At 40.5% G+C, this 26,690-nt stretch overlaps 2 protein-coding genes across 3 annotated transcripts; both read right to left on the bottom strand.

The window, feature by feature from the left end:
* Positions 1–2,268: 2,268 nt before the first annotated feature.
* On the bottom strand, positions 2,269–13,989 carry tmem59l (transmembrane protein 59-like). The gene is made up of 8 exons (XM_088426471.1): positions 13,668–13,989; positions 12,227–12,332; positions 11,667–11,761; positions 11,456–11,608; positions 6,782–6,887; positions 6,115–6,238; positions 5,201–5,318; positions 2,269–4,433 (listed from the first exon to the last, which is right to left on the bottom strand). Exons 1-8 carry the CDS (start codon positions 13,818–13,820, stop codon positions 4,266–4,268), a joined length of 1,023 nt encoding a protein of 340 aa, XP_088282597.1. The 5' UTR covers positions 13,821–13,989; the 3' UTR covers positions 2,269–4,265.
* A 2,327-nt stretch (positions 13,990–16,316) lies between these two features.
* Positions 16,317–26,520, bottom strand: LOC148417396 (SERPINE1 mRNA-binding protein 1-like). Of its 2 annotated transcripts, none has more exons than XM_088426173.1 (9): positions 26,137–26,520; positions 22,707–22,893; positions 22,489–22,629; positions 21,691–21,762; positions 20,368–20,442; positions 20,119–20,290; positions 17,816–17,860; positions 17,530–17,730; positions 16,317–17,347 (listed from the first exon to the last, which is right to left on the bottom strand). In XM_088426173.1, the coding sequence occupies exons 1-9, from the start codon at positions 26,399–26,401 to the stop codon at positions 17,291–17,293; spliced, it is 1,215 nt and encodes a 404-aa protein (XP_088282299.1). In that variant the 5' UTR covers positions 26,402–26,520; the 3' UTR covers positions 16,317–17,290. The 2 variants fall into 2 exon arrangements, with proteins under 2 accessions (XP_088282299.1, XP_088282300.1); XM_088426174.1 differs by having other exon boundaries at positions 20,119–20,287; positions 26,137–26,518.
* Between the last annotated feature and the right edge of the window lie 170 nt (positions 26,521–26,690).

Raw genomic sequence — 26,690 nt, 5'->3', positions numbered from 1 at the left:
ATATGTAATTTAGAGGTGGAGGTGGCCGACATCTGCCTCAACCAGTGTTAAATACACACAGGGTCGCCGAAACATTAAATACACGAGCACAAATATGAAGATTGACAAAATAAATAAATCTTAAATTGTGTTCTTTTTTTTTAACTCATGTTTTTTTGTTTTTTATTTTACTTGGAAGCGCAATTAACTTTATTTGTTTAGGAGCAACGGTCATTAATGTTTTGATCCTTAAATTTACAAAGGTGAACCAACAGATTTGTAACGGTGACTCACCACGACCACCAGCTTAACGTAAGAAAGTAAATCCAATAATATAATATAATATAATATAATATAATATAATATAATATAATATAATATAATATAATACAATACAATACAATACAATACAATGCAATGCAATGCAATGCAATGCAATACAATACAATACAATATAATATAATATAATATAATATAATATAATATAATATAATATAGCACGTTTGTGGACGTAAGCAATCACAATGGAAAAATAATTGTGATAGTAAATAAAGATAATGAAGTCAAGCCTGGATCCATAGCGCCCCCTGTGGGTGGTTGCGGACACCACGGTGAGAGTGGGGACACATTCGTGTCAAAATAATGATTTAAAACGGCGGTTTAAGTAGCCTCTACTTGATTTATTAACTTTTTTCTATTTTTTTTTTACTTGTGTTCAAGGGAATAACTGAAGCCCTTAAAATTTTGGAAGTGGGGTTCAAATTTATGATGGTGTGTGAAAGAGCATGCATTTGAATCATTAAAACTAATATTTTACGCGTTTGTAATTTTTGCTAAAACTTATTAAGATTACCTGCAGTCAAATATTTTGATATTATTAACATTAAAAGGGTGTGTGTGTGTGTGTGTGTGTGTGTGTGGGGGGGGGGGGGGGGGGGGGAGAAGCAAAAACTAAAGATCGCAGTGTTGACTGCGCCCGGCAGGATTAAATGCGAATGTTCAAAGTACACGCTCTGCTCATAAACGTCAGCTCATGTGACGTGACGTGCGCCCGTAAAGTGTGTTTATTTTTCCCCGGTGCACAACGACCGAGGGAAGAGGCAAGAGGTCGTTTGCATCTGTGAAAACGGCGTGTGCTCCTGTAACGCCTTAGCACTTATTGCATTCGAAGACCTCGACTGACTACAGCAATTTACTTGACATGTACCTTTCACCTGAACACAAACCGCTGAATAATGCAAAAATAAAAAAAAAGACCGCTATATACAACGTAAGCTGCAATTAGACCGTTAAACGGTGTGATTATTACACAATGCAATAATTACTACTGTTCAACTAATACTTCAAAATGTGATAACTGGGGCCTAAGTTATATATATATATATATATATATATATATATATATATATATATATATATATATATATATATATATATATATATATATATATATATATATATATATATATATATATATATATATATATATATATATATATATATATATATGTGTGTGTGTGTGTGTGTGTGTGTATGAACTTTCTTTTGGGTTCTTCAAATGATATAATGATACAACAACAACAATAATAATAATAATAATAATAATAATAATAATAATAATAATACAATCAAAGTAAATACTGAAGCTCCCTTCTTTGTAACTAAGACCTAATTGTAACTAAGTAAACTGTGTAAACAAATCACTAACTGTCACCTGTCTGTAACTACATAATTGATACTATATAACTAAAGCAAAGTAAGAAAAACCGTGTCACGAAAAGCCCAACTTAAAATGTAACCATTATTTGGACAAAATCAAAAGCACTTTTTTGGCAGGGCAGCCAGGCTTGTGCCGATTCCAATTTAACATGGGCTTGAACCATTGTTAATTCTGACACAAGGGAACCACCGTGTTGACCTTTGGAGAGAAAAAAAAAACCGTCAGACTGTGCTGACACTTAGTGGACAAAACGAGTATTGCAAGACTAAAGATTTAAAAAAAAAACGCTTGCGAGGATAAGCGGCGATAGAAAATTGATGGATAATGGGCGTTCAGGCCATGAAGACAAACTTCCTATTGATTCTTTGCACAACGCCTACAAAATGGCTTTACTGTGGACATTTTACGTATTTGTTTGGTTTTTTTTTTCGGGGGGGGGGGGGGTAATTTCCTTGCCACAATATCATTATCATAGGTTCTCAAAAAAGGCTATACTTATCACTGTACTGTTCACGAGATGAATTTAGATTACTAACCCCCCTCCAAAAAAAAAATAAAAATCACACAACTTTTGTCGCTGAAAACACTTTATTCCCCGTCGTTGCAATTATTGTTTCATTGAAAATGAACATAGCAGTAAAAAGGGAACAATGCAATAGTTGTAAATTCACATCATAATCTTGGTGATATATGTTCACTAATTGATTGAATGGCTTTTATTGTTGTTCTTCAAGTCCTTCTGATGATATCAGCATTCCTCATCATTATTATTATTATTATTATAGTTGTTATCATACATGTTGTAAGCATGTTTACGGTAAATAGAAGCACAAAGAAAGGTCACAAATCTACAGTTGGGCCTTCGGGGAGCCATTGGGATTCGACTATGGAAGCTTGACTCAGCATGCACATTTTTTATGGGAGTTCAACAGCGCTACACAACAGCCAAAAGTACATAGAAAAGTCGCTTTTGGATACAATACATTGTGTACTCCCGTGTACAAAAAAAAAGGTCTGCTGCGGACTTGGAAGCAAACAGCACATTGACTGCACTCAAACAGCTCCTTAGAAGTCATTGAGGGGCAATAACATCATTGTTGGAATTATACAAGTATTGCCAAGGACTACTACTGCCACACTGACACGAAAACACAAGCGGACTACGAGGGGAACAAGTTGGGATGTTGAGAGAATGAATTGGTGTTTTTTGCAAAACAAAAAGATCTTAGAAGGATCAAGAAAAAAATGTATTTTAAAACCTTTTTTTTTCTTGAAAAAGCATTGTAAGGATTGTGATTTCTTTTCCTTTTTAGTTAATACTCTGAGTAAAAAAGGATGCGATATTACAGTAATTAGGTTTATTTTTACTAGTATTTTTGTAACGACAACTGTTAAAAAATAGAACGTATATGCCATGGTCTTGTTGTCTAAAAAGAAGTCCAATTTTATTTTTTATTAAATGAAAGGAAAAATATGAAAACATTTTGAAATGGAAAAATTGAACTTATTCAAAATACTAAGTTGACAAAAACATTTCCTTGAGCTGACATTTTTTAGAATCTGATTTTTATGGGAATATATTTTTTTTCAGGAGGAAAGCTGTTATGTAACAAAATTCCGTTTTTTTCTTTGATAACATGCATGTTATGTAAATAAAGTCAGATTTTTTTTCAAGAAAAAAATGATTAATTTGTAAAAGAAAAATACTAAACTTCAAATAAATTTTTAAAAATAATTTCTGGGAAAAGCTGACTTGTTCTTTTAAACATTTTTTTTCAATTGACTTTCTATAATTTTATTAAATGACAAGTGGGCTATGAAATAAATTTGCATTTTCAGGGTGAATTTAGTAAAATTTCCGTTCCTTAAGTTTGATCACTTGACATTCATAAACTGAGCTGTGATTGGTTGTTACCTGAGCAACTGTGATATCATTTTCAGTTGACAGCAAGTGGCAAAATGGCCAACCCCTGAGATGACTAAAAATGGGTTGATTCTGATGCTTAATTCATACTCAGCATAACACAACATTAATCCAAATGCCATGTTTAGAATAGTGAGGCCGCGTAGATTATAAATTTGCAAAAAAAAAATAATAATAATAATAAAAAAAACACTCAAACTTCAATTAATTAAAAAAAATATTAAAAAAAGAAATAATCTATTCCTGGGTTTTCTCATAGTATATGTATTTTCTTTACAGTGTGGCTCTAATACTCCTTGGTAAATATTACTCTACATGTTGTATTGGTTACAATGTCCATTACAGGCAGCTCAATGACTTTGCATGGCACATCAGTCAGAATAATACTTCCCGCTCATTTGAACTACATATTGCCAGGTGCCTTTCCAGTATCTGACTTTGCTTCTCTGCACGCGAATGGGGCAAAAGTGACTGTCAAATCAATCGCGAAACAACATGGAAGCTCTCAGACAGGCCGTCCAATCAAATCACATCACATCCAGTTACAGAGGTTATAATAATGGCGCAAGATGACTGTCGTGCTCCTTGGAAAAAAAACCAAAAACAATTCCAGTGACTGAGTGAAGGGATTCCTAGAAGCTTCTAGACGCGCGTCTTGTCAAGGTCCACCTTGACCGGCAAGGGCCCCGCCTCCTGGCTGTCCTCGGTCAGAGCCCGCTTGACGCAGACGGCGGGCAGCGGGCTCAGGTGGTACGGATTTACCTTCACCTGGACGTCATCCAGAAATTCTTTGTCGCCGTTGATGCTCAGCTGCCGACAAACAGTAATAGGGGTGACGGGAGAGCGACTAAGACCTCCGCCAAGACCCCCCCAATGAAATGAATAGAAGGGACATTCATCAGTTTGAAAGCGCCACAAAAACACTCCAATAAAGGAACGCATCGACAAAGATCTATGGAGTTTTTGTATCGTGCATCGAGCTGTTTCTTCTGGCCACATAATCCGCAACTAATCAATGCCTCATTGGAAAAAAACTAATCAGCAAAATGGTCACGTCATAGTACTGGCCACTGCATTGCATGTCTATATATGTTGCCGCACCATTTGTGTTCAATGATAGGAGCTATAGCTAGCTTTGTCCTCTGTTTTCTTTGCAAGGCCTATTCTAAGATTTCCTTTCAGACTTTATTCACGCTCTTAAAAACAAATAAAAATGCATTCAAGCGATTCCCCTTCCCTTCTCATGCAATGGACTACTGACACGACTCCATAGGTGTCAAATTCAAGGCCCACCCCATCATTTTACGTGGCCCGCAAAATGCTGATTTGACTTCAAGTTTCTGGCTAAAACACTGAACTTGCAAGTTGGCTTAAAAAAAAAAACACACAAATTCCCGATTTATCTTTTGAACAATTTTTACCAGCTTCTGATTTGAAAACTAGGTAAGTGTGTGAAACACACTTAAAATGTACACTTTAAATGCCCTGTGACGGAAACTATAATTACAATGTGGCTCTCAAATTCAACATTTAATGCAAATTCTGCAACGCTAATGAGTGGGCTAAATTGGTTGTACCTGCGTCTTGATGTGCTGGTCGGGTGCAGTGACCAGGCTGGCGCAGCTGAGCCACAGCATAACCATGATGGACAGGAAGAGGCACGCAGCCAGAATCCATCGGGGCAGACCCGAACGCCTGAACACCAGAAGGAAGATGGAGAGTGGAGATCAACAGTTTTAAGGTGCAAGAACTTTGGTCACCCCAAGATGCTGAAGAACAACACTGTGCATCTGCACCATAGAAGAAGAGAGAGCGGGTCCTGACAGGAAATGCTCTCTTAAAGTAACAAACGAAGTAGATTTAACGTTGAGCAAATTTAAACACAAACCTAGCTTGTTTAGAAGCACTACCGGTTATGAAAGATTTCAACGTTAGCCACCACTACACACCAATAACAAAGCCAAACGGAAATAAACTTTGACAATTCATTTGAAGTGTAGACTCCCATTGCAAATGTTTGCGGAAGCAAAAAAAATCATTTGAATCAAACATAAGTGTCCATTTTCTTCAGCAGCGTATTCAATTTGACAACAAATATATTTATTACTTTTACTGAAGTTTAGACTATAAAAAATGTGAATTGCAAGCCTCCTTATAACAAACCGGGTCAATTTCCCTCAAAAAGGTTTGCTGCCAATAGTAGTCAAAAACAGCATTAGCTTTGCTGGCTTCGCTGCCTCGTTAGCAGGCAATTGCCAAACAAGGCACAAATCTGTAACTGTTAAATGATCAACTAGATCAAAACAACCACGTTATTTCACAGACCCCTTGCAGCCAGGCCACGGACCACACAATACAGTATACTGTACAGTATTTACACCCCCCCCCCCCCCCATTTAAACAATTAGTGTTTCATACAGTGTTTCAATTGTGAAACACTAACGCACAGTTGTATACTAACACAATAATGCTTTCATCCATTTGGGCTCACCTGGACATGCAGCCCAGGAAGTCATGCTCGGCTGTGGGGGCAGCACTTTCGTCTGTGTGCTGCGATTGATGTTTGCCTCGGTTTCCTGCTTTGGATCCTGCCCTCTCACCACGCCCCCTCACACCTTGCAAAAAAAAAAAAAAAGTATCTTTAAAGGGCCTGTATCATGGAAGTTCTTTACTTTTGTTTTCATTCAGGAGTAGGGGAGGAAAAATGATGCACAGTCGTCCAAGTAAAAGGCAACCTTTCATCTATTAATTACAAAGTTATACCGTAGAAAATGTTGTTTTGTTTTCGTTATAACATACGCATTTTCAGATTAATGAACTTGAAATGTTAGAGTATTTTACATTCTTAATGTTCTGAGGATAAAGCACGATATAGCAATGTGCTGTTTATCAACAAAAGACTGTAATCTAAAAAGAATATATATATCTTTTGTAGATAAAACTAGTACGATCGGAAAGTCGGGGCATCGAGAACAGTTACCCTTTTTTATTCTCTAATATTACTGAAGGTTTATCAAATTGATGCATTAGAAAATCTACCTGTAGGTGCATCTTTTACAAGAACTCAAAATGCATGATTTTATCAAGAAAATCAGTCATTTTTAAACTGCTCCCGTAATTTTCAAAATCATCGGCTTGATAAAAGTGTTTGCGCTTACCGTGAGGCTTCTGCGTGTGCGAGTGCACCTGAGGCCAGGAGATGTCGGCCACGCTGGAGCGGGGCGCCTGCAGCTCGGGAAGCGAGTACTCCATCTCCGGTTGGCTCTGAGGAAACCCAGACAGACGTCATTCGGACAGTCATCTACTGCATAAAACGCATGCATGTGAAAGGAAAGTCTATACACCCCTGTTGAAATGCCAGGATTTGGTGTTGAGAAGAGAGAATACATTTCAAAACATTTTCCAATCTATAACTTTTTTTTCCCCCATGATGATGGGTGGGTAGTGTTTGATTCAGTTCCGCAGTAAATGTCTGGCGGAAACAACATTGATGCACAACTGGCCGTAGATGACTGGCTGGAAGAAATGCTTGGATTATGTAAACCTTCCTTTTTCTAGGAATAGGAGAAAGGAAAAAGTCTATGCTTTCATTTGATAGGTTCAGTGTACAGTATGTACAGTACATAAATCATTGAACTCAGTATCACGTGGGTATTGAAAATGTCCACGTTTCAACGCAATATGACTCAGCACTGTTGTATTGTTTTTATTCTCCATTTTTGCTTCTTATTATACGTATTAATTTATTACTTATTGCTTTGTTGATATGTTTCATATGTGTTAACCTACTGATTTCACTGTGTTTGTTACTGCACCACCAACTTCACCATACATTTGGGTAAAAAATAATGAAATTATGGGACAAAAAAAAGGCAGACCCAGTATTTGGGTCAATTTCACCCAACCTTTTGGGTTGTTTTGCATTAAAAAAAAAAGAATGATTTTGTCTAAGACAACCTGATAAACTGTCTAGTTTTAAATGAAACAACCCAGAATGTAGGGTCAAATTGACCCAAATACTGGGTTGGTCCATTTTGATCCATATACAAGTATATTATTTATGACCCGGCTGTTTTTACAGTGTTGATTTGAGTATTGTATTGTATTGAGAATAAATAACAGTTATTAAAGGTTAGTCTACAATGGAGGCAGTAAATGTCTCCAAATTGCCCTATCTTCTTTATTTGCTAGTTTTTTTTTTCTTAAAAAGGTCTCTAAAAGTTCTAACCAAGGTGGAAACTAGCCAAATCCTGATTTGTGTTTACGTATAGCAATTATTATCCTGAGTTTTACGTCATCAATCTACTCTTTCCCACCAAAGACGCAGACACCGGTGAGGGTAAGAGAAGAAACTCTCATTGAGATTGGACAGATTTGTGGGAAAGTACTGTCACCCAGTGGCTTGGCATGCTTGTAAATGAATAAAACCGCATGATGTAGATTTGTGAAGCAGCATTTTTTTTTTCAAATAAACAAAATTATACGGACCGAATGTTTTTACACAGAGTTACACAGAGGGGAAAATTATTCAGCTTTAAATAGCAATGATTATGTGTAGACAAGTCCTCAGTTACAACCTGCTGCTCTTTATGCACAATTGACCAACCACATTCTAACCAATGTAAAAAGGGAATCAGGATGCACCTGCAAAATTTAGGATTAAAGATGGATTAAAGGAAAGCATTTTATCTCACAAATTGTAAAACACTTAAAAACTGTTTAAAATTGACAACAAAGTGCATAACAGGTCAATAGTAGATCTCCTTTAATAACATTTCAACTGTTCATTGTTGTAAAAGTTTTTTTTTGTAATCCATCAAATAACATCAACACTGCACTACTCTATTGTGTGATTCGCGTTTGTGCTTTCCCCTGGAGACCTCGTTAAAAAAAGGATTCTTGCCTCGCCGCTGCCCTTGCCTGTACAGCAACCGCAGTCAGCAATGGTTGTGTTGTTGATGCCTTCAGCGATGAACACACACACACGCACACAAAAAAGCACACTTTTTGTCATGCTCATACACTCACCACCCACAACATTTGGTTAAACAGCCCCTCTCATGCAGCTATGACAAAAAAATCAAAATCTTATAAAACCGGTATGATGGAGTGCAAGTGTGTGTCACTGCAAACTACAGTAACAGTACTAACAGTACCTTATAGTATGTTAAATTGGAAAAAAAAATGGTTTCCATGAAAGCATGTTCTTGTCAACGATAAGAAAATCCATGACAATCTGTGCTACTCTTAAAAACAAACAAACAAAAACTAGTTGAATAGGGCATAGATGTCAAATTCCAGGCCTTGAGGGCCGGTATATTGCATGGTTTCCGTTTGATTTCCTCCCAACACACCTGATTCAAATGATTACCGTATTTCTCTGTGTACAAGTGTGAGGCAATGCTGACAAATGCTGACATGCAGGATACCGGCCCTCGAGGACTGGACTTTGACACCTGTGCTTCAGGGATTCAAATTCCCCAAAGCCGCCGTCGCGCGACAATCTTTACACAACAGGCCTCAAGTCCGACGTCCTGCTTGTGCTTCGACGGGCACGTCAGCGTCTCAAAAAGCACACGCTCATTACAGTCCACAAATAAATTGAAAAAAAAAGGCATCTCTATATGTGGCAACGTCGAGTTTCCCCCGGTGCACGTCGCGCTTCAACATATCATCAAGTGGGGATAAGCACTGTCGATTTCCTCACAGTCCTTTAATTACGCAGACCAAATTGCATTGTGCAGTTCTCTGGTGTTTGGACGCTGTGGTCGGCGGGCGAGACGGATCCCACTTTGTTTTCGTTGCTTCTTCGTGTTGTTACTCAGCAGTTTTCCAATGCAAGAACACTCAACGTTACACTCACTAGCTTAATTATAGTTAATGTTTATTGTTAATCCGCATTTAGATGGGCTGAGAGAAAAATAAGGAATTTCATGGCAGAAGCGCGCATGAGTTTTCCCAAAGGGGGGAAATTCACAAAGGCTAGAGGAAGTGGCGTGGCTTAAAATAACTTTAACGAGCTGCGATTTTGTCGAAGAAAAACGCGGCGTCCTTCTGCGTGTCCTTGCTCCCTCAACCTTCACAAATGCGCTGAATCCATGATAAGCCCTTTTGGCACAGATGCTTGAGAATGTACGGCGATTCTCTTTTGTTTTACATTCACAAATGTTTCTGTGGAACGTATTGAACAAACGGTGGTGCCTTGAGCTAAGGAAGCAGCGGTTGCCGATGCATTTTTTGGTATTTTGTGAATTGGGCAAACACAAAATGCAAAATGAACACACTGGCAAGGAGCATAGCGTTGTTGATTAAAGCAGCAAGTAGTAAATGACTGAGTAATGCTGCATTGGAGTAAGGCACCCCCCCACACACACACGCACACACACGCACAATCGAAACGCAGACTAAATAAGAATATTATCTATAAAAATTGTATCCTGTATCCTTTTTAACAAAAGAAAAAAACGCAATATAAATCAACTTTCAACAATTGATAATTAATTTTTACAGCGGTCATAGGGTTTACAGTTTAGTATACAACAGAAAAAAATAACTAAGTACATCAAAGTGCCTGAAATTTTTAAAAAAAATTACAATTTACATGACAAAAACAAAGCCTTAAAAAAAAAAAAAATTACACGTCACATGACAAAAACAAAGCCTTTACCCTGGGGTCTCCCAGCATGCATGGAGGTAATGCCATATCTTCACATACCATAAAGGGGGACAATATGCAGTGTTACGGCATACGGGACAATATACCAGGATTATTCAAATGAGCCCGCATAACATGATCTCGTGTGACCGTTCCCTCTTGCACCTTGTGATACTCGTTCAACTCCTTCAGGAATGCGGATACACCAAATAATAAACAAATTATACTTATAAAAAAAAGTGAATGATGCTGATATTGTCGGATACGGCACAAGGCTCGTGGGTGTGTTGACGTCTGTCGCTGCGCAAAAGTCATGAGATGCATTCAAATGCATTCAGGCATTATTTATTTATTATTGACTTATAACAGACTTTATTTGTTACGGACCTTGACATATTACCCATTATAAATGTATTTATTAATTAAATAACTTAATGATCTGCTGTAGCCCACCATCTAATTTAATTGGCAACAGTTAAATGAGGGGAATATGCCATTTTTTTTCCCATTCAAAGCACAGGGGAAGTTATTTTCTTCCATTCATCATCTTAACCTAAATGTGTCAAGCTCCGGTCCTTTTTTACCATTTAGCTTTTAGCTGGCAGGAATGTGGGAGGAAACCGGAGATGCGGAAAAATCCACGCAAGCACGGGGAGAACATGAAAACTCCACTAGTGGGTGTGATTGCATATTGCAGTTTACTGCCAGGGGAACACAATACATCGTATATGTTGATGTATGCGTGCGCGACTTTCTTGGTATGGGCTTGGTGTTTTCTGGTATAGGCTTTTGCCTACCTAATAATTCAAGGGAGGGTTGTGGCTTTGGCTTTTTGGTTTGCAATGATGAAGGTTTGATTTCTACTTTGTTGGAAAGTTTTTGGTTTTTCGTTTTATTTTATGAGAGGGGCTTGTATTTTGGTGTTGATCGAAGTGCCACTAATAATTGGCTGACGGGCGGGTAAACAAAAACAAAAACAAAAAAATACCAATGCAGTTATGTCTCTAATCAATAAGATGACATCGCATGTTTCCCTTTTCCAATTGGTTGGTCAGAGCAAAATTGCTCAACCAGCAGAACCCTCTGTAGTGATATGCACACATTACTACTAATAAGAAAAGGTTTCTATAGCGAAAAGTTTACTGTGTATCTTAAAATAAATAAAAGCAAAGGTTACCTGAAAAACAACAACCTTGCCATCGTCGGCCTGCAGGTAGAAGGTCCAGGTGGAGGAGATGAAGCTCTGGGCGGAGCTGACAATGTCGTTGCACCAGCTGGACACGGCCTCCATGACGGAGGGCGCTTTGGGGCGCAGGGTCATTGCCTTGAGCTGTGGGGGATCATCTCCGTCATTGTGTGCGCGTGTTTGGGCGTGAAGATTCTCTCACCTTCCTCCTCTTGATTTCGGGTTCTGAGGGCTGGCTGGCACAGCCGGTGCTGCAAGCCTCCTGCTCCACAAGTTTGACATAAGCCTCCTGACATGCTGTGGACACACATGGGAGCAAGAAACACAGATGGGAAGGGAAAGCGAGGCAAGGGAAGCGAGAGGAGGGACAATTAAGTACACAGTGTCGTCGCATCCATGACAGCATTGTATGGCTCTTTGTGTTCATTTTGAATGTGTGTGTGTGTGTGTGTGTGTGTGTATATTTTTGTTTTTTGTCTTTTTTTGGTTCAATATGCTCTTTCAACATTTTGGGTTATCAACCCCTGATCTCCAATGAATAAAAAAATTTAAATAAATCCAAGCTCAACAGAACTCAAGGTCAAAAAAATGGGCTTAACACGATTTCATGTCAAGAGACTTCAAGATAACTTAATTGAAGACATTTTCCTACAGTGCAAAATTCAAAAGTACTGCTTTGTTCCGCTTTGTTAAGGGGTAACCAAAGCATTCCACTGCACTGTCCTTCGAGTCAGACCGAGAGCCACAGATGGAACCGCTCACCTCCCTGACACTCGTCCTTGCTGGTGTTGAAGCCAGCGTTGCCGTTGACAAACTGGCAGATGGAGTAGAGACGACAGCCGCGGTGGCAGGCATTCATTATGGAGTCCTACAAGATGACCATATGGTAGTTGTCACACATATAATGTACTGTATATTAGTGCAGTTGAGACAAGAAAGAGGAACGGCCTGTGTGCAGTACCAGGACAGGTGCTAAAATGCTGAAACCAACTGAGAGAACTAAAACACTAAAAGCTGCTACGCTACAATATGTGCTGAGGCAGATTAATAAAGATTTGATGTCGTGTCCTGTGGTCGGGTAACATTAACAATAAGATCCTAAGAGTAGTTTTGGTAATGTAACAGCTAAATAAATAATGAATAAATAAAAGGCTAAATAAATAAATAAATAAATAAATAAATAAATAAATAAATAAATAAATAAAAAATAAATAAATAAATAAATAAATAAATAAAAGGCTAAATAAATAAATCGATAAAGGCTTAAAAATGTCGGAAGTGTAATTTTCATCCGTCATAATCGTCGGGATAGACACTACATCATTATGTTTTGCTGTAAGATAACTGGCTTGCATGTTTGTCTGCTGTAATGCTGCATCTTTAGAGTACAGACTGCAATTGCTTTATAGCAAGACACTAACAACCTGAAGAGGGAAACGCAAATCTCTAAGAACAGAAAGATACTCCCTGAAATAGAGAATCAATGAAATGCTCAAATGTTTAGCGGTGGCATCTTCGAATACAAACATGATAACGTACTGCATGTGATAGCATCATGAGAACAAAAGTACAAATTGCTAGGGGTTGTACGTCACACGGTGACGTTGGGTACTATTTTTACTGTGGATTGACCAAAGGCTAACATGCTAAGTGCTGTTGTTTTTTAAAATCATGAGCTGATGACTTTGAATCTACTGTACTCCCGAACTGAATGAGAAACAGCAACCTCTGGCGGCCAACGCGAGCAACAAAACGCATACGGCTCGCATAACAGCCGTGTCATCGTCTCCAACATTTCCGCGTTTACCGACAACGCTGCTTCTTACCGTGATTAATTATTGAGTTATTAATATATTCTAATTCTCCCGGATTGCGGACGATGTTGCCCGCCCGGGGTTGCGGGATATTTGCCCCGCTACAAAACGTGGCCACACCTGAGGGTTGGATTAATAAAACACACACACACGCATACATATCCAATGATGCAAAAGCTTTTTGTGCTCTTTGCTACTAACGGCGTCTCGGACACGCTGTGACCAGCGATGCTCGTCTGAATTTCGGCCTGAGCAGGATGACACTGCGCCAAAAAAAAAAAAAAAAAAAAAAAACACCCGAAACGAGCATCCCAAAAATGCACACACAAGCCCTTTTATTTGCACATGCAATCACCCATGCAGTCTTTCGCATTGTAACGATTGCTTACTTTAGCGGGGCCTTTGTTTCTGATGGCAAGCTGGCATTGCTTCTTGCAGTAGCTGATGTCGCCCAGCTGGTTGTCGAACACGTCCAGGGAGGAGGACGCGGCGGCCGCGAGCCCCGCCAGGAGTACCGCAAGCAGGGCCGAGGAGGAGCGCATGTTGGTTGCCGGAGCGGTGAGCCTTTTGGATGGCGGAGGCGAGAGGGACGCAACGGCGCTGGCTCCAGGGAGAGGAAGAGGAGAAGGATGCTCGATTCTGTTTTTTTCTGCAGCTGCCTAATGCTGGATGCTCGTGACGTCACGCATCATCACCATGCACATACACATAACACCCCCACCTCCCAACACTCTGCCAACTGCACTGCACAAATGTGGCTTAAAAAAAATCATTGGATAGTAAAAGATTAAATCTATGTCAGAAAACGAAAGGAATAAAACAACTCCGGCAAAAAATGCATGTTTTTTTTTCTATATGCCCCATTTAAATAGTTCATACATTTTCACCAGTTCAACACCATTATATTTTGTTGCATTAACAAGATGTTTTTATTTCACATTTAAGGAGCTATTTCTTTGCTCACAAAATCTGGACTGGAAACAGTTGGAAAAAGACTCATTCGTTACATATTTTATTATTCTGATTTATACAGTTGAACAGCATGGTGGCAGAGCGTGTTCGCCTCACAGTTCTGAGGTCCCCGCTTTGCTACTGGCTCCGGCCTTCCTGAGTGAAGTTTGCATGTTCTACCGAAATAATTTCTGCGATTTTTCCATCCATTTTAACCCATAACATTTTTATGTTAACCTGCAATGGTTAAAACCATTCAAACCTTATCTGGACCTCCCATTTTCTCCCACATTCCCAAAACGTGCAGGCCCGAATCAAAAAGTAGAAGGTATAAACACCCGGTTGTAAATGTGTTCTGATTGGCAGCTAGTAATGGGTGGAGCCTTACAAGTCAGCTAGGGTAGGCTCCACTGCACCTAATGAGGAAAACTGCTATTGAAAATGAATGTTTCATTTTCTTTTAAATGTGTCTGGCTACACCTGCAAGAGCCTACAAAAAAAAGTTTTGCCCCTCACGCAGAGGTGGCGCAGCATGGTGGTGGTAGGCCACAGGCTCAGCCCCTCGGGGTCTGGAGACAAGCTGGTGTAGCACACAGCAGATGTCCTGGCGGCCTCGCCTCTTCTGTCCATGTGGGCACATGATGACACGCATGAACAATGCACCTGCTTGGACGTCTGTCTCCCATTGCATCACACTGAATACTCTACAAGTACAATATACAGTACAGTGCACTATAGGAGTCTGTTCAACAATTACCTGCCTCTGCTTCAAATGCTGAATTTAACACTGTTCCAAAATGGTAATGAATATCTTCTCATGGGAATCATTTTGGCCAATTTTGACAGGCTGTGAGACCGTCACCCCCCCCCCACACACACACACACACATACAACCCGCATTTTCCAGGGAGTCTCTGAGTAAATTTCAAGACTGAGAAATAGCTACCACATTAACATTTCAAAGTTTTAAAATACCAATAACTTCTCTTTACAGAAATCAAGTGGCACGGGTAATATTTGAATAAAGCCCCCCCCAATTACATTTAAAATCTACTTTTACTCTTTCAAGGCCAAGTGTTTTCTGGAAAGGCAACCCCGAGAGCGCCAATTTTGAGCGCTCCCATCTTTCAAACAACACAAAATATTGGGTGTTATGGCTATGCAAACCTGCCTGGTACCATATGAAAGATTAGTTTCTTTTTTAATCATAAAAAAAGTACAATATCAGTTTTTTTTTGCTCACCACCAGGAGACAAGCCACTGGTGTTGCAAATATGCACATCTATTCAAGATGTCAATTTAGGGAACTGAAAAAATGTAAAGCAATGACTGTGCTCAAAAGTTGTTTTAAAAATATATGTTCACTAATCACTACAGAAGTATTATGAGATTGAAATGCTATTTAACTCTGCAGTTTTGTTGGGTGTTATCTCGAAAAAATCCATCCATTTTCTATAAAAATCTTGGCGCTAAACATCTTCAGGCATTTTTAGTTTATTAGGCCTGTAGTTCAAAAAGTAAATATTAATCATTAACAAAAAAAAAAAAAGGTAGATCAACTTTCACTTTCATCCATGTTCATTCCCTTGAAATTTTCAGTTTATTTTTTCATAAAGCAGGTGCATGGACATAAAATAAAAATTTCTATCTTCTGAAACAGCAACTTTTCAGTCAGGGAATTTTGCATACACTTATGAGTTCAAACTAGAACATTTTCCCATCGTGTCTTTTTAAGTTTTGACCTTAGTCCCAGTTTGCAAAGTATAATTTCTTTTGAAAGAAACTATAACACCAACTTAAAAAAAAAGCCTTGCTAAATACGTTACACCTTTTAGGTACTGGAATGCCAGGAAACCTGACAAAGGTTTCCAGCAGTGTCGCGTTTTGGTTGACAGGAGCAGAGAATTATTTATTTTTTTACATTTTTCCATTTGCTCGAAAACCAAGTTTTCGACTGAGAAACTTTCAACACATCCGAGCATTTAAGGGCCCACAAATGGCAACTTTTTGACATTTACAACTTTGTCTTTAATTTAGCTCTCCAGGTTTTTAGGTTGAAAAAAAAAAAAAAATGACAGTGCAAACAATTAACCGACCATCTTTATTTACCGACAGAGGTCTCCAATAGCAGGGCAGGAATTCACACATTTGCAGAAGCGCGTCAGTTGTTCCACACAATGAACGACGACTGTTATTTCTTTCAGAGCGATTATGCGAGTGGCGGTGGTGCAGGCTGCCGTGGCCAACCAAAGTGGCTGAGACCGACTGAAGCGGAGTGTGTAAACAGTAGTGGGCTTGTAGACGCCTCCTAGCAGCGTACTCCCAAAATAATCTCGAATGAAGCCGATGAGAAGGCTTCCAATGAACCTACTGGACCAAAAATAAAAAACAAAACAAAAAAAAAAGCCCCATGATTAGTGCCAAATTTCAATATTTTTGTGTGCCTCTCTCCAAAAAATGACCTAAGTTGGCATATAAAAAGAATTTTTGAAAATTGTTTTACAGGCTGTTTATCTTAATATAGACCTTCCTGTGTAGAAAATAGAAAACAATCACAGTGCTGAAGCAGAATAAAAACAAAATGACAAAACTCACTGAGTGCAGCCGTAACAAAAGGGCCACCAGCGAACAGGCAGCCATGCACACCAAAAAGATGCTTAACTGTTTTCCAAATGTGTATATTTTTTGAAGCAGCAATTACAAAAGATTCTATCAATGGACAAATGCATACACTCTGAAAAAAATACTGTATGAAAGCATCCCTGCTACTTTGTTTCCAAGTACAAAAACCTCTACCAATAAGCTGCTGCCAAGTAGCAAGAAGTCCATTTTGTTTTTTGTGTTTTTTTTGTTAATTTCTTTTTTTTTTTTCACCTGTTTTGTTTTTATTGGATAAAATGCAGTCCTCACGTCGAGTGTCACAGTTCATGACAGTCCTCTCCCGTCGTTTCTCTTTGCTGAAGGAACCAGGAACATGCAAGCCTCGTAGTGGAGGTGCTAAAGGGCAGGCGGGGCCACCTTTGTGGCCGTCCCCCATCACCCCAAAATACAGCCGAGGCTCTCAGGCCAAGGCTGGGAAGGCCTCAGGGTCGTCCACGTTGGGAACCAGAGCGGTCGACTGGAGAGGGGGCAGAGACACATGCTTGGTGTTAACTGCTTTTTCGCCCACAGCATCCAAATTTAAAGTGTTTTTTTTTCCTTTCCAATTTGCAGCCTGTTATTTTAAAATGGCATTCAAATACACTGTAAATGGTTGATTGGAAATTGACTGAACCATTCAGCCCTCTTTGTCATTTTTACCTTCTCGGTCCTTCCGCCACGTGACGGCCTGGGGGTGTCGCCGGCGCGGTCGCCGGGGGGTGGGCCTCCGCGTCCACGCCCGCCCCGCCCGCCGCGCGGCCCACCGCGCCCGCGGCTTGTGCGGCCAAGGTCTCCGAAGTTGATTTCCAGCTGGGACGTGATGTCGTTGGCCGGCTTGCGGAAGTGGGGCTCTTCCTCCATCTAAAAACACAAGCGAAATTCAAAATCTTAGTGAGTTCATTCCGATGCCTTTTTGGAACACGTGGCAGAGACGCTGGACATTTACCTTAGACTCTAACGTCTCCGGGTCTATGAGCTCATCTTTTTTACCCTGCGGGAGAGAAGAAGGCGCAATCAGTCAGAAAAGCCTTTAAAATGTTCCTCCAAGAAAAGGTTTTGAATGATTTCATATTCAAATGAGCAGAGAGGGGGAGGGGAGCACTTACATGGAGAAAAACGGGGGCCGAAAGTAAACAGAGTACCTGCAATAACTCTAGCATACAGATGCCTTTTTGCGTTAAACATTGGTTTTTGTATAACGCTAAACTTGTTCCATGGGGGGAAAAAATGCTGTTTTTATTTTTGCTGATATTTACAAAAGCGACATTTCAGGTCTGTAATTATAACAGGAATAGTTTTGCTGACTTTTATCATATCAATACAATCAGAAGGCTGCAAAACACGGCTACAGCTACAAAAAAAGTGAGACACACACACACACACACATATATATATATATATATATATATATATATATATATATATATATATATATATATATATATATAAAAAAAGTGTATTGTTAGTGGTTTGTAAATCTGTTGGATTTACAGCAACAGACGTGGAACAAGTACCACTGCAATGATTGTTCCAAGCACTTTGAAACCAAAGGCAGCAACACAAAAAAAAATCTTTGGGCAACTATAACAGCCAACCCTACCAGAGCATGTAAAATGTCAAGCTTTGCAAAGGGGAAAAGACCACTTCAATAAACAAACCACATTAAGAGATGTATATGTAAAAAAAAATATGTAAGGGGGGGGGGGGGGGCGCACAAGCACCCACATTGGGTCTTGCATAGAACAGAAAACCTTTATTGTCATTAGTATTGTAATTATTAGCTGGTATACAATGAAATTGGCAGACCCTCATCCAAATAGTTTTGTTTGCATTCTGTGTGATATAAGCTGTGTGATATATGTCTACCCCTAACACCGTAAAAAAAAGTTTGCACTTAATCAGTCGCATACAATGTTCAACTATGCTACAGAACGATTTCATGCAAGGCAGGCATTTTGCACGTTAATTCTAGGAGGGAGTTATTTGCGTTAAATGCAAGCTAAAATAAAAGCAATTGGATTTTATGTGTCATCTTTACACATGCAGGGGATTAGGAAGAAAACAAAACCAAGCAAACATCAAAACGAAGTGATTTTACTTCTAGGCAAAAAGCGACATTATTTAAAGTATTTTGACAGCATGCTTTACTCTCAAGCGGAGCAGTGCATTCTCCTGAGTAGTGGCCAGAAGAAATCAAATGCACTGTGCAGAGAATAGGAAATTTCACGGCCAATGAATCTCGCAAGATCTTCTCATATGAGATCTGGTCCCATCACTAGTCAATAATGTGGCCCAGCCTGAACAGGGGCAACTCAAGATTTGGACACTTGCTAAAATGTATGCATAGACTGGTCATTTCAAACGCAATTTATTTGAATTTTTGCCAATCGGATTTTCCAAAATGGGTCTCAATTGACAGCTAGTCCGGTATACTAGGGGCTGAGAAAAGCAAAGGCTTTTGGCATGCAAACATGTTGGAAACATCGTCATCTAAAGGCTTTTAAGGTGGAATTGAAACCTGATATTTCCGGAGCAAGCCAGTGAAACCAACTTTAGTGTAGTCATCGCGTCGACTCTTGAAGCGTGAAAGAAGACGCGTGGAATCTCGCCGGCTAGTAGATTCAGACGATTGAAAGTCTTCAAAGCTTTTTTTTTTTTTTTTTTTTAAGTCAGGACTCCTTGCCTCTGTGTATCTGCCGGTATTCAACGGCGTACACCAATAAGCAATAGTTCGTTCGACATGTTTTCTGCCCGACGTTTCTTCGCAGTAAAGAAATTCCAGAAGGTATGCATTGCAGAAAATCTGGCCAGTGAGGACACAGCGCAAAGTGGTGTGGATCTCAAAAATACACCATTTTGACGCGTGTAGCCGTGTCGAATTCGCGAGGCGCGTCAAGCATAACCAAGCTGCGGGCGTTCTTGCAGGATTTGTTCACGAGCTATTTCTTAAACTTAATGATGTCTTAACCTTAAGTTTGCCCCCTGGTGGTAGGATGACCGAAAGTGCTTAATTTGTCATGTACTGGTAGGCTGTTTTTTATTTAAATGTTAAAATCGCCGATTTTCATCTTAATTAATCCTGGCAGCCAATATCGTGATCACGATTAAAATTTGATTAATCATGCAGTGTGTGTTATCACCATGATGCCTGCGCCACATTAAAGTTTAAGTGAGCATACGCTCTCGTGATGTTAAAAAAAAAAAAAAAAACAGCAGCAGGACGAATTCATTAACTGCATTCAAACTCACTTCAGCCTTGGACTTGTGCAACACGAATCCTTTGTTCCAGTCCGCACCCTCGTTGGCCTTGCGGATGTTGAACTCCACTTTGGAGCGCTCCTTGTTTTGCATGGCCTTCCACTCATCCAGGGTCATCTCTTTAGGGCCTTCCTCCTTGACCTCCTCCACTTCATTCTCCCTTCAACAAAAACACGAGAGGCGCGCCGTGAGTGCCCACCATGACAGCTTAAGCGGCTAAAAAGGACAGGATCAAGTTACTTGTTCTCAGAGTCGGCGGGTGGATGCTCTTCGCCTTCAGGGTTCTCCTCGGTGACGTTTGACTGGTCGAGTTCACTGCGGAGTGGAAACTTGGATTAGATTGTTCCCAAGGCCAACAATCTACCAACTGCAACTCAGTCAGCAGGTAATCAAGTTAAAAATAATAATGGAATGAAAGGTTTTTCTTGAGACCTCTTGAAGTCCTTTACAAGAGGATGACAGCAGTTTATTTACTAAATTGTTGGAATAGGATGACATCTTGTGTGACAAGCTCTCGTGAGATGAGAACGCTAGGAAATTTCTCTCCCTTGCACAGCACGGGATATTTCATTTTCATGTTTATTTTCTTTTTTTTGGGTTGGGGGGGGGGGGGTGCGGGGGGGGCAACCCAGCCTACTCCTGGTAGTACACAAGAGTATGCATTTCTTGTTAGTCTTCTGAATGACAGCAAAACCTCCCACCAAATGTGGTCAGACTTCCAAATGGACCATTGAAATGAGGTAAAATGGAAAAGTATTTTCACCGCTGTCATTCTTCTTGATGCCAGTTTTCATAAGCAGTTATTTACATTGAACTTATCAACTGACTTCTTTCTCGGATTGACTCAGTAATGTTGAGCGGTTTTTGAATGCACGTTAGCAACTACCGTTAATGGTGAAGACGTGTGCAGCTTTGTACAGACGGTTTCTTAGTGTCCTTAATAAGCAATTGAACAATAGTTTTTTGAATGGTTATTTGTTGATGCTGGTAGCTATGTGAGATGATCGTAATGAAAACTACACAAAGGAGTCACGAGAACATGTCAAGCCAGAAGCTTCACAGCGACCACTGTGAGGGACAAACAAAATAAAGACTAAGCAAATGCGTTGATATCCATGTATCATCGGGTGCGCTTAATATGGAATGTGATGCGTTGATGATTCTTCCCTGATATGTCTTATTAATGGTGCACATCACATCAATAAGTTCTCACATTCATGTACGTGAGAATCAAAGATGATTAGTAAAACCACAAACTAAACCATGTACTCCCACCATGCAACCAGATGGAATGTTTATCAGCGCACATTGTGAGGGGGGATACATTAGCTTGTTAATCGGGGCAAGTCTTAACTTTTTTGGAGGTTCGGATCAATGCTTGCACGGGCAACGTTTGCTTGCACGGCTATTGGAATTCAACTGTGTTTAACACTGACAAGTCAAATGTAATGTCTGCACTTCAAATGCAAATGTTTGCCAGTAAATAGAATGAACAAGAATTTTGGTCCTTATGTGGCATTTATTCATCAAGCAGTTCTTGGTGTTGGGTGCTGACAGACTTACTTGAGTTCATCCTTGACTGTGCCCCAATTGTGAGATCCGCTTCCACCTCGCTTTTCTTCACTTTTCAGGCCACTGAAAAAAAATATATATTTTTTTTAGCTGCAACTTCAATTTACAGCTGATTAGCATGCAGGATACGGTTAGAATAAACAATTATTTTCCTAACACAACTATTGATTAATCGGATAAAGTTTAGGATTAAGAATCATGAAACTGATGAGTGAAGAGTGGTAATTACTATTGTCCACCTGAGGTGAGCTTCCTTAAATTCTACATTGCATTATGAGACTGAGTGCTGTATGGCTTTAAAATATTTGGCCCTGCTCGTGAGCAACATAGGAAAGTAGAATGTCGTGAGTGCAGCTTAGCAGTTGTTAATTGGTTAACACTTAGCCAATTTGTGCATTGATGTTTATTACATTTTGGTTTTGTTATGAAAACTCAATTAGGCACTAATAGAACTTATATAAGTAGCCTATATTACAACAATGTATACCAACAATGCTTCATACGTTAAAATGTGTCACAATTGTAAGCGTTGAATGAGCCAGTTCCGTTGTGCATGCCACATTGCTCTTTATCTTCCAAATTGTGAAATGACACCAAACTTCTGAAATTGTGTTTTATGTCTAGTTAGCGGGTATCCAAACCATGCCTATTTAAACATGCATGTGTAACATTGAATGAATGTCTCCTGCAAAAACAGTAACATGAACGAGAATGCCTTTAGTCAAAAGTCTGCACCTTAAAAATTTGAGTTGACACTACCACAGGAAAGTGAGCGACAGAAGCACTTACGCTCGGTCACTGCCGCTGTGTCTGTCAAATTCCCGTTTCCCCCTGGAGTCAAAGCCGTCACTGCGACCCATGCCGCGCCCTCTGCCTCCACGGAAGCCCCTGCCTCCGCCGCGGCCCCTCATGGTCCTCTCGCCGATGGGTCTGACGGGCAGCAGCAAAAACAATCACTGACTGTAAACTCACGCGGATGCGGTATGCGGCGACAGACGAAAACATACTTCTCCACTGAGAACTCGCCGCCCTCAGGCCTCTCGCCAGGCTCGCCGGCCGGCCTCTCGAAGCGGCGAGGTGGCCGCCTGTCCACCGGCCGTCTGTCTGCGGGAGGGCGACCCTCTCCTTGCTGGCCCCCCTGGGGTCTGGGGCCTTCGCCCTCCGGTTTGCGGCCCATTCTCCTCATGCCGGGGCCTACAGGATGACATGTCGTCGACTATAAATGCAGAAACTAATAAATACAGCAGAACAGGTATAGTCAACATTCACACAAAAGAAAACTAACTTAATTCGCATCATTTTATTTATACGAGCCCGCGTGGGTTCTCTCCGGGCACTCCGGCTTCCTCCCACACTCCAAAAACATGCATGGCAGATGAATTGGACATACTCAATTGTCCTTAGGTGTGATTGGGTGCGTGAATGCTTGTTCGTTTCTGTGTGCCCTGCAATTGGCTGGTAACCAGTCCAGGGTGTCCCCCGCCTACTGAAGTGAAGCCAGCTGGGCATAAGCACCAGCAAGCTGCGACTAGTGATAAGCAGCTCGAGAAAATGTATGTATGTGTGGATATATATATATATATATATATATATATATATATATATATATATATATATATACACACATACACACACACACTTTATATACTTTTTTTTTTAAAGAATTTTCATGCAATGGCAGTAAAACTGGTTTCTATTCAAACTCAGATCATTTCAGGAATCAACTCTTACACAAGTGTATGTAAATACTTAGAAACATTAATATAGCTTTGAAAGGACAATTATTTCAGTAGTGCATAACCCGACGTGCGTCAATGTAGGTGTCAAACTTGCAAACTAACCTTTTGTTTTGGAAGCCACTTGGAACCAAAAGTATTTGTGATTGATTGCACCTACAGTCTCTTAAAATTTGGTGGTACTGTCTTATCTTCCCTCCAGCAACAAGATCTCTTGACAGATTTCAGCAAAAACTTGTCCGTGAAACCTAACCTTTATGAAGCATAATCATAAATTACTGGAACAATTTTCAAACTAAGGGAGTTGCTGGAAAAGAAATTCAACAGATATTGTAAATATCCATCCATTATCTATAGCCACTTATCCTCACAAGGGTCGCAGGCTTGCTGGTGCCTACCCCAGCTGGCTTTGGGCAGTAGGCAGGGGACACCCAGAACCGGTTACCAGCCAATTGCAGGGCAGACAGAGACAAACAGCAATTCATGCACCCAACCACACCTAAGGACAATTTAGTATGTCAAATTCAACTGCCATGCATATTTTTTTGGGAGTGTGGGAGGAAGCCGGAGTGCCCGGAGAGAACCCATGCAGGCTTGGGGAGAACATGCAAACTCCACACAGGAAGGCTGGAGCCAGGTGGATTTGAACTCGGGTCCTTTTAACTGTGAGGCGGATGTGCTATTTACTGCACCAACGAGCCGCCTTGATATCGCAAATATATATAATTCTGTTTAGAACTGCAATTTGTTGAAGCGACTTGACTTTTGTCTTGATTTCCATCTTGTAGAACATACAGCCTTGAAAATCTACCTGAATTCAATTATCAGAAGTTAACGATAAACCAAGTTTTACAAATTTCAATTACAATATTTCAAATTTTCCCACAAACTGGTAATCCAACATAGACAAACTCAAATGATTCTTGGTTTATCCGTGCTTCTCGATTATATTTTGCCTAGCCCCCCTCCCCGAAAGAGAAAAATTTTCATACCCCCCCACCACTCAATGCTCTGACTATAAGATTATTAAATATAAAAATTATATAAGTAAACTGAAACCTGTATAATTTTTAACACTGACAAAAGAAAAAAGCAGTATAAATTAACTTTCAACAAGCGTTAATTATTTTACAGTGTTTATAAAGGTTACAGCTTAGTCTAAAACAGGAAAAAACCCTAAGTGCATCAAAGTGCCTGAAACCACAAATAAAATGATGAAAATTCTTATTTTATTGCAATTACACTTCACATGACAAAAACAAAGCCTTTTCAATTGAGTCAACCACACCCCCCCCCCCCCCCCCGCTTCACCTTGCGCCGCCCCAGGGGGCCCCGCCTCACTATTTGAGAAGCGCTGGTTTCTCCTAGGCTTCATTCAATAGAACAAAAATGTAAATGGGGTTCACCGTGGATGTAAAAGTGTTATGTTTATTCAGCTCCGTTCAGCGGAGTTCGTTTCTGCATCACTGTTTGTCAATCCGACGACAGTGACAGCCCAGCCCAACTCAGCAGGCATTTCAGAACCCGAAAAGCCATTTACTTGTCATCAGTTGGAGTAGAAAAACTACCGGGAGGGCAACCAAACTGGGCCAAGCAAGGTCATCTCAGTGGTCACCAGGCTAATGGAATAGCACTGTAATAGCTTTCTATACTGTTTACAATTTGTACTTTTAATCACACCTACACCTTGAGCTTGGGACGGACTAATTCACTTGACTGATTTCAGCACCGTTTTAGGACAATTGAGGGTAATCGTCTGCTAGAGATTACAACATCAGCAATCATTAGCTGAGTTAGCAGTGGATGAATGGTTTGGAATGCGGCCTGTGACTGCCCCAGGTTTGAACCTCACACTTTACATGCCCGAATGGCATCGGGCTAAGCCCTTTCGCAAACCAAATCGCATGTCATTTATACTTGATCACATTGTGGGCACATAAACGTCTCATACACAAATTCCAGCATCCTCATCATGATCATGAAATCTTGGAAGCACATGGCTGCCTTGCAGTGGACGCATGGTGGAGACATTACTTCAGTCGCCCTGTATACAGAAATAGATTCATCTAGCAGCTGGGTGCAACACACAGGGTGCACCTGTCCCATCTTTTCTCCAGTAACGAGATCACTTTAACCTCACACTCGTACAGACACACACATGTAGATTAGGGCCAACCGTAAGCATGCAAGCAAATTCAACAGTGCTTTTTTTTATTGGCTTCGAGTGTGCAGCAATTAGCATGATGATATTAGGGAAGCAAGCCAGTGCTGCTGAGAAGCATGTGCGCGCGTGCCTATTTATCGTCTTGTTGACAATGTGCACAAGTTGCAAGCTAATGTGTATGTTTGACACGGACATCAATTAAATTTAACTTTTGCATTGTGTCTGCCCTTAAATTAATTTATTGTAAATATGACGACAAACATACAGCCGAACGTCATATTCAAGCAGGGCCTGAAGCGTCAATGAGGGCCTCGCGCAAAAAAACAGTCAACAGTGGACTTATTTTTGTTTTTCGCAGTTTGTCATCTCGCATGGTTATGTTTATATTTTGGGGGGCGGAGAAGGGAAGCAAAGTACTCGGCGACCACGCGGAGCTCACGACACGGCACTTATGCACCTTGCTACAAATTAGCTTTTAGCATCGGCCATCCTCTTGTGCTAAAAAGAGGCGGTTCGAAAAGCAGAAAACGTGCTCACCATCTTTCTTGAGCGGGACGGGCGCTTGGGGTTCCGCCTTTTTGTCAGCCAACGGCGTTTTTCTGTCTTTTTGGGACTCTTTTTTAGGCTGCTTAGCCGCTTGGGCTGCAGACTTGGCGGCTCCAGCCGCGGCAGCCTCCTTCTTCTTCTTCGCCTCAGCCTGCGCCTGCTTCATCAGCTCAAACGGATCCGATTCATCATCCAATAATTGGTCGTATCGATTGGTTACGGCAATGCCAAAACCTTCTTGCATTTGTCCGGGCATGATGGCGCCCCTTCAGCAGGATTTTCCTCCGATTCTACGAGGATGATTGCGAACACTTCGCTAGGTGAAGCCTCAAGATGGCTGGGGAAAGGAGCTGCTTCTCTTCCGGCGCGATAGACATACGGGACCTCGTTGTAGGCGCGGGTGGGGCGTGTAGTCCGTTGGCGGCGCCAAGGAGTGGAGGAGGCACCGGTACAAACTACGGTACCCACAATGCAACAGTAGCTCGTGTGGTTCGCTTGCGGAGGTTTCCCACGCGCGCTTTAAAACATTGCTTTCGTTTGAGACT

The sequence above is a fragment of the Hippichthys cyanospilos genome, chromosome 10 (assembly GCF_059441005.1).
Source record: "Hippichthys cyanospilos isolate Australia breed blue-spotted pipefish chromosome 10, RoL_Hcya_1.0, whole genome shotgun sequence".
Classification (NCBI taxonomy): domain Eukaryota; kingdom Metazoa; phylum Chordata; class Actinopteri; order Syngnathiformes; family Syngnathidae; genus Hippichthys; species Hippichthys cyanospilos.
The sequence above is the reverse complement of the archived record's forward strand: the minus strand, read 5'-3'. Positions and strand labels throughout refer to the sequence as shown.

Coding starts and splice junctions, on each gene's coding strand:
- LOC148417396 (XM_088426173.1), bottom strand. CDS start 26,401: ATGCCCGGACAAATGCAAGAAGGTTTTGGCATTGCCGTAACCAATCGA. Junction 22,894..26,136: donor CGTCCCGCTCAAGAAAGATG/GTGAGCACGTTT, acceptor GTCATCCTGTAG/GCCCCGGCATGAGGAGAATG. Junction 21,763..22,488: donor CACAGCGGCAGTGACCGAGC/GTAAGTGCTTCT, acceptor ATTTTTTTTCAG/TGGCCTGAAAAGTGAAGAAA.
- tmem59l (XM_088426471.1), bottom strand. CDS start 13,820: ATGCGCTCCTCCTCGGCCCTGCTTGCGGTACTCCTGGCGGGGCTCGCG. Junction 6,888..11,455: donor GCAAGGTTGTTGTTTTTCAG/GTAACCTTTGCT, acceptor GGGTTTCCTCAG/AGCCAACCGGAGATGGAGTA. Junction 6,239..6,781: donor GCACACGCAGAAGCCTCACG/GTAAGCGCAAAC, acceptor TTTTTTTGCAAG/GTGTGAGGGGGCGTGGTGAG.